Source organism: Babylonia areolata, chromosome 15 (genome assembly GCF_041734735.1).
Source record: "Babylonia areolata isolate BAREFJ2019XMU chromosome 15, ASM4173473v1, whole genome shotgun sequence".
Lineage (NCBI taxonomy): Eukaryota > Metazoa > Mollusca > Gastropoda > Neogastropoda > Buccinidae > Babylonia > Babylonia areolata.
The window spans coordinates 34,342,970-34,350,469 of NC_134890.1; the positions used below are offsets into that span (position 1 = coordinate 34,342,970).

General features: G+C 50.1%; 1 protein-coding gene across 1 annotated transcript in view; it reads left to right on the top strand.

The window, feature by feature from the left end:
• Window positions 1-7,500, top strand: part of LOC143290597 (guanine nucleotide-binding protein G(s) subunit alpha-like) — a 37,901-nt gene that overhangs the window by 10,032 nt on the left and 20,369 nt on the right. Inside the window, exon 3 of the mRNA XM_076600187.1 lies at window positions 195-267. Within this exon, the coding sequence (XP_076456302.1) occupies window positions 195-267 (73 nt within the window). The remainder of the gene's footprint in view (window positions 1-194; window positions 268-7,500) is intronic.

Sequence of the window (7,500 nt, forward strand, 5' to 3'; positions counted from 1 at the left end):
GCATACACCAGTCCTATCACTGTATTAAGTATGGGATGATTGATAACTGGTGATTGACTGCGAATGATGGATATCATGATCATTTATTTCACACACACCTTCCCCCTCCCCATACCTCCCCCACACACAGACACTAGTGGATATGATGATCATTCATTACCCCCCTCCCCTACCCCCTCCCCCTCCCCTTTCAGGCACTGGGGAATCAGGGAAGAGTACCATCACCAAACAGATGAGGATCATCCACATCAACGGGTTCACCAACAGGTCAGGAGGCGTCTTGTATTGTGTTGTACTGTGTTGTGTTGTACTGTGTTGTGTTGTACTGTGTTGTGTGCTACTGTGTTGTGTTGTACTGTGTTGTACTGTGTTGTGTTGTACTGTGTTGTGTTGTACTGTGTTGTGTGCTACTGTGTTGTGTTGTACTGTGTTGTGTTGTGTTGTACTGTGTTGTGTGCTACTGTGTTGTGTGCTACTGTGTTGTGTTGTACTGTGTTGTGTTGTACTGTGTTGTGTTGTACTGTATTGTGTGCTACTGTGTTGTGTTGTACTGTGTTGTGTGCTACTGTGTTGTGTTGTGTTGTACTGTGTTGTGTTGTACTGTGTTGTGTTGTACTGTATTGTGTGCTACTGTGTTGTGTTGTACTGTGTTGTGTGCTACTGTGTTGTGTTGTACTGTGTTGTGTTGTACTGTGTTGTGTGCTACTGTGTTGTGTTGTACTGTGTTGTGTTGTGTTGTACTGTGTTGTGTGCTACTGTGTTGTGTTGTACTGTGTTGTGTTGTACTGTGTTGTGTGCTACTGTGTTGTGTTGTGTTGTGTTGTATTGTGTTGTGTTGTACTGTGTTGTGTGCTACTGTGTTGTGTTGTACTGTGTTGTGTTGTACTGTGTTGTGTGCTACTGTGTTGTGTTGTACTGTGTTGTGTGCTACTGTGTTGTGTGCTACTGTGTTGTGTGCTACTGTGTTGTGTTGTACTGTGTTGTGTGCTACTGTGTTGTGTGCTACTGTGTTGTGTTGTACTGTGTTGTGTGTACTGTGTTGTGTTGTACTGTGTTGTGTTGTACTGTGTTGTGTTGTACTGTGTTGTGTGCTACTGTGTTGTGTTGTACTGTGTTGTGTGCTACTGTGTTGTGTGTACTGTGTTGTGTGCTACTGTGTTGTGTTGTACTGTGTTGTGTGCTACTGTGTTGTGTGCTACTGTGTTGTGTGCTACTGTGTTGTGTGCTACTGTGTTGTGTTGTACTGTGTTGTGTGCTACTGTGTTGTGTTGTACTGTGTTGTGTGCTACTGTGTTGTGTTGTACTGTGTTGTGTTGTACTGTGTTGTGTTGTACTGTGTTGTGTTGCTACTGTGTTGTGTTGTACTGTGTTGTGTGCTACTGTGTTGTGTTGTACTGTGTTGTGTTGTACTTGTGTTGTGTTGTACTGTGTTGTGTTGCTACTGTGTTGTGTTGTACTGTGTTGTGTTGTATTGTGTTGTGTTGTACTGTGTTGTGTTGCTACTGTGTTGTGTTGTATGTGTTGTGTTGTACTGTGTTGTGTGCTACTGTGTTGTGTTGTACTGTGTTGTGTTGTATTGTGTTGTGTTGTACTGTGTTGTGTGCTACTGTGTTGTGTTGTACTGTGTTGTGTTGTACTATGTTGTGTTGTACTGTGTTGTGTTGTATTGTGTTGTGTTGTACTGTGTTGTGTTGTACTGTGTTGTGTTGTACTGTGTTGTGTTGTACTGTGTTGTGTTGTACTGTGTTGTGTTGTACTGTGTTGTGTGCTACTGTGTTGTGTTGTACTGTGTTGTGTTTTGTACTGTGTTGGTGCTACTGTGTTGTGTTGTATGTGTTGGTGTACTGTTTTGTGTTGTGGTTACTGTGTTGTGTTGTATGTGTTGTGTTGTACTGTGTTGTGTTGTATTGTGTTGTGTTGTACTGTGTTGTGTTGTACTGTGTTGTGTGTACTGTGTTGTGTTGTATGTGTTGTGTTGTACTGTGTTGTGTGCTACTGTGTTGGTGGTGTTGTGTGACTGTGTTGTGTTGTATGGTGTATGTGTTGTTGCTACTGTGTGTGGTGTGTGTTGTACTGTGTTGTGTGCTACTGTGTTGTGTTGTACTGTGTTGTGTTGTACTGTGTTGTGTGCTACTGTGTTTGTGTTGTATTGTACTGTGTTGTGTTGTAGTGGTGTGGTGTTGCTAGTGGTGTGGTGTTGTGGGTTGTTGTTGGTGTGTTGTGGGTGTGGTGTTGTAGTTGGTGTGGTGTGTAGTGGTTGGTGTGTAGTGGGTGTGGGGGTGTGTGGTGGGTGTTGTAGTGGGGTGTGGTGTTGTAGTGTGGTGTGGTGTTGTAGTGTGGTGTGGTGCTGTAGTGTGGTGTGGTGTTGTAGTGGGGTGTGGTGTTGTAGTGTGGTGTGGTGTTGTAGTGTGGTGTGGTGTTGTAGTGGGGTGTGGTGTTGTAGTGTGGTGTAGTGCTGTAGTGTGGTGTTGTGGTGTAGTGGGGTGTGGTGTTGTAGTGGGGTGTGGTGTTGTAGTGTGTGTGCTGTAGTGTGGTGTGGTGCTGTAGTGGGGGTGTGGTGTTGTAGTGGGGTGTGGTGTTGTAGTGGGGTGTGGTGTTGTAGTGGGTGTGGTGCTGTAGTGTGGTGTTGTAGTGGGGGTGTGGTGTTGTAGTGGGGTGTGGTGTTGTAGTGGGGTGTGGTGTTGTAGTGTGGTGTGTTGTAGTGGGGTGTGGTGTTGTAGTGTGGTGCTGTAGTGTGGTGTGGTGCTGTAGTGGGGTTGTGGTGTTGTAGTGGGGTGTGGTGTTTGTGGTGTGTGGGTGTGTGTGTGTTGTAGGTGTGGTGTGTAGTGGGGTGTGGTGTGTAGTGGGTGTGGTGTTGTAGTGGGGTGTGGTGTTGTAGTGGGGTGTGGTGTTGTAGTGTGGTGTGTAGTGTGGTGTGGTGTTGTAGTGGGGTGTGTGTGTAGTGTAGTGGTGTGTAGTGGGTGTTGTAGTTGTGGGTGTGGTGTTGGTAGTGTGGGTGCTGTAGTGGGTGGTGTGGTGGTGTTGTAGTGTGTGGGTTGTGTGTGTAGTGGTGTGGGTGTGTGTGTGTGTTGTAGTGGGGTGTGGTGTTGTAGTGGGGTGTGGTGTTGTAGGTGTGGTGTTGTAGTGGGGTGTGGTGTTGTAGTGGGGTGTTGTAGTGGGTGTGGTGTTGTAGTGGGGTGTGGTGTTGTAGTGGGTGTGTTGTGGTGTGTAGTGGGGTGTGGTGTTGTAGTGGGGTGTGTGTTGTAGTGGGTGTGGTGCTGTAGTGGGGTGTGGTGTTGTGTGTGGGTGTGGTGTTGTAGTGGGGTGTGGTGCTGTAGTGTGGTGTGGTGCTGTAGTGGGGTGTGGTGCTGTAGTGGGGTGTGGTGCTGTAGTGGGGTGTGGTGCTGTAGTGGGGTGTGGTGTTGTAGTGTGGTGTGGTGTTGTAGTGGGGTGTGGTGTTGTAGTGTGGTGTGGTGTTGTAGTGTGGTGTGGTGTTGTAGTGGGGTGTGGTGTTGTAGTGTGGTGTAGTGCTGTAGTGTAGTGTGGTGTTGTAGTGGGGTGTGGTGTTGTAGTGGGGTGTGGTGTTGTAGTGTGGTGTTGTAGTGTGGTGTGGTGCTGTAGTGGGGTGTGGTGTTGTAGTGGGGTGTGGTGTTGTAGTGGGGTGTGGTGCTGTAGTGGGGTGTGGTGTTGTAGTGGGGTGTTGTAGTGTGGTGTGGTGTTGTAGTGGGGTGTGGTGTTGTAGTGGGGTGTGGTGCTGTAGTGGGGTGTGGTGCTGTAGTGTGGTGTTGTAGTGGGGTGTGGTGTTGTAGTGTGGTGTTGTAGTGGGGTGTGGTGTTGTAGTGGGGTGTGGTGCTGTAGTGGGGTGTGGTGTTGTAGTGGGGTGTGGTGTTGTAGTGGGGTGTTGTAGTGTGGTGTGGTGCTGTAGTGGGGTGTGGTGTTGTAGTGGGGTGTGGTGTTGTAGTGGGGTGTGGTGTTGTAGTGGGGTGTTGTAGTGTGGTGTGGTGCTGTAGTGGGGTGTGGTGTTGTAGTGGGGTGTGGTGCTGTAGTGGGGTGTGGTGCTGTAGTGTGGTGTTGTAGTGGGGTGTGGTGTTGTAGTGTGGTGTTGTAGTGGGGTGTGGTGTTGTAGTGGGGTGTGGTGCTGTAGTGTGGTGTGGTGTTGTAGTGGGGTGTGGTGTTGTAGTGGGGTGTGGTGCTGTAGTGGGGTGTGGTGTTGTAGTGGGGTGTTGTAGTGGGGTGTGGTGCTGTAGTGGGGTGTGGTGCTGTAGTGGGGTGTGGTGCTGTAGTGGGGTGTGGTGCTGTAGTGTGGTGTTGTAGTGGGGTGTGGTGCTGTAGTGGGGTGTGGTGCTGTAGTGGGGTGTTGTAGTGGGGTGTGGTGCTGTAGTGGGGTGTGGTGTGTTGCGTCATGTCGTTGTGTGTCGTGGTGTGTTGTATTGACACAATATAATCTCTCTGTGTGAAATTGGGCTGCTTTCCCTTTGTCTGTGTGTGGGTGCGTGGGTGTGCTTGGCGCACGGATAAACACACACACACACACACACACACACACACACACACACACACACACACATATATATATATATATATATAGAGAGAGAGAGAGAGAGAGAGAGAGAGATGTTCCGAGGTTCTCCGTGGTACTGGCTCCACAGGCTGCACTACAATGACACGTGTGAGTGAAGACAGGGTGTGACGATGACACGTGTGAGTGGAGACAGGGTGTGACGATGCTACATGTGAGTGAAGACTGGGTGTGACGATGACAGGTGTGAGTGAAGACAGGGTGTGACGATGCTACATGAGTGAAGACAGGGTGTGACGATGCTACATGAGTGAAGACAGGGTGTGACGATGACATGTGAGTGAAGACAGGGTGTGACGATGCTACATGAGTGAAGACAGGGTGTGACGATGCTACATGAGTGAAGACAGGGTGTGACGATGACACGTGTGAGTGAAGACAGGGTGTGACGATGCTACATGAGTGAAGACAGGGTGTGACGATGCTACATGAGTGAAGACTGGGTGTGACGATGCTACATGAGTGAAGACAGGGTGTGACGATGCTACATGAGTGAAGACAGGGTGTGACGATGATACATGAGTGAAGACAGGGTGTGACGATGACATGTGAGTGAAGACAGGGTGTGACGATGATACATGAGTGAAGACAGGGTGTGACGATGACGTGTGAGTGAAGACTGGGTGTGACGATGCTACATGAGTGAAGACTGGGTGTGACGATGCTACATGAGTGAAGACAGGGTGTGACGATGACACGTGTGAGTGAAGACAGGGTGTGACGATGCTACATGAGTGAAGACTGGGTGTGACGATGCTACATGAGTGAAGACAGGGTGTGACGATGACACGTGTGAGTGAAGACAGGGTGTGACGATGCTACATGAGTGAAGACAGGGTGTGACGATGCTACATGAGTGAAGACAGGGTGTGACGATGCTACATGAGTGAAGACAGGGTGTGACGATGCTACATGCAGCACGACATGGCCGGAAGCCACAGGAAGCTGTCGTGTTCTGCAGACATCGATCTGAACGCCTCGGGTGGAAACGTGACACCGGGTGGGAGTGGGGAGGGTGTGGGGGGGAGGGGAGGGGGCTGTGATATCAGTGCGGGAAGTGGCTACACTGATTATTATCATGGGCGAGGGGTCGCGTGACGGTGGAACAGCACGGAGGAAGGGAGGTATATAACTGAACACACACGCGCGCGCACGCACACAAACACACCTGGAACAGTCTGTGTGTGTGTGTGTGTGTGTGTGTGTGTGTGTGTGTGTGTGCACTCTCTAAGCAACAGGTGGCGTGTTTCTTGTGATGATGATGACGGTGATGATGATAATTTTATGTTTCAATGTCTGACTTTCGAGAGTCGGGTATTTATTTCTATGATAGTCAGACACACTGACCACCAGAACAACAGAGGAGGCTATTGCTGCCCCGACTGATACGGGATAGAATTTGATTAGAGTGGAGAGTGTCTTGCCCAAGTTACATCCCCACTTTCTCGGCCAAGAGGGTTTAGGATAGTCAGCGTTGGGATGGTCCCCAAAGGTCAACAAGCCCCCAAGGCTGCAGCACTAAGAGCCAGTGCAATTGTGCATCCTAGCTTGAGAGTCCTAGTCCTTCACAAAAGACTGAGCGGTAAATACTTCCCATGGCAGCGGGGAAAGCAGTGATCATACATGGGTGGTAATGATTAGTGAGTGCTGTGGACATTCCTAACTCTGTCACCCCTGGCCTTGTTGGTCAGTGAGTGCTGTGCTGTGGACATTCCTAACTCTGTCACCCCTGGCCTTGTTGGTCAGTGAGTGCTGTGCTGTGGACATTCCTAACTCTGTCACCCCTGGCCTTGTTGGTCAGTGAGTGCTGTGGACAATCCTAACTCTGTCACCCCTGGCCTTGTTGGTCAGTGAGTGCTGTGCTGTGGACATTCCTAACTCTGTCACCCCTGGCCTTGTTGGTCGGTGAGTGCTGTGCTGTGGACATTCCTAACTCTGTCACCCCTGGCCTTGTTGGTCAGTGAGTGCTGTGGACATTCCTAACTCTGTCACCCCTGGCCTTGTTGGTCAGTGAGTGCTGTGGACAATCCTAACTCTGTCACCACTGGCCTTGTTGGTCAGTGAGTGTTGTGCTGTGGACAATCCTAACTCTGTCACCCCTGGCCTTGTTGGTCAGTGAGTGCTGTGCTGTGGACATTCCTAACTCTGTCACCCCTGGCCTTGTTGGTCAGTGAGTGCTGTGGACAATCCTAACTCTGTCACCCCTGGCCTTGTTGGTCAGTGAGTGCTGTGCTGTGGACATTCCTAACTCTGTCACCCCTGGCCTTGTTGGTCAGTGAGTGCTGTGCTGTGGACATTCCTAACTCTGTCACCCCTGGCCTTGTTGGTCAGTGAGTGCTGTGGACAATCCTAACTCTGTCACCCCTGGCCTTGTTGGTCAGTGAGTGCTGTGGACAATCCTAACTCTGTCACCCCTGGCCTTGTTGGTCAGTGAGTGCTGTGGACAATCCTAACTCTGTCACCCCTGGCCTTGTTGGTCAGTGAGTGCTGTGGACAATCCTAACTCTGTCATCCCTGGCCTTGTTGGTCAGTGAGTGCTGTGCTGTGGACATTCCTAACTCTGTCATCCCTGCCCTTGTTGGTCAGTGAGTGCTGTGCTGTGGACAATCCTAACTCTGTCACCCCTGGCCTTGTTGGTCAGTGAGTGCTGTGCTGTGGACATTCCTAACTCTGTCATCCCTGCCCTTGTTGGTCAGTGAGTGCTGTGCTGTGGACAATCCTAACTCTGTCATCCCTGGCCTTGTTGGTCAGTGAGTGCTGTGCTGTGGACATTCCTAACTCTGTCACCCCTGGCCTTGTTGGTCAGTGAGTGCTGTGCTGTGGACAATCCTCTGTCACCACTGGCCTTGTTGGTCAGTGAGTGCTGTGGACATTCCTAACTCTGTCACCCCTGCCCTTGTTGGTCAGTGAGTGCTGTGCTGTGGACAATCCTAACTCTGTCA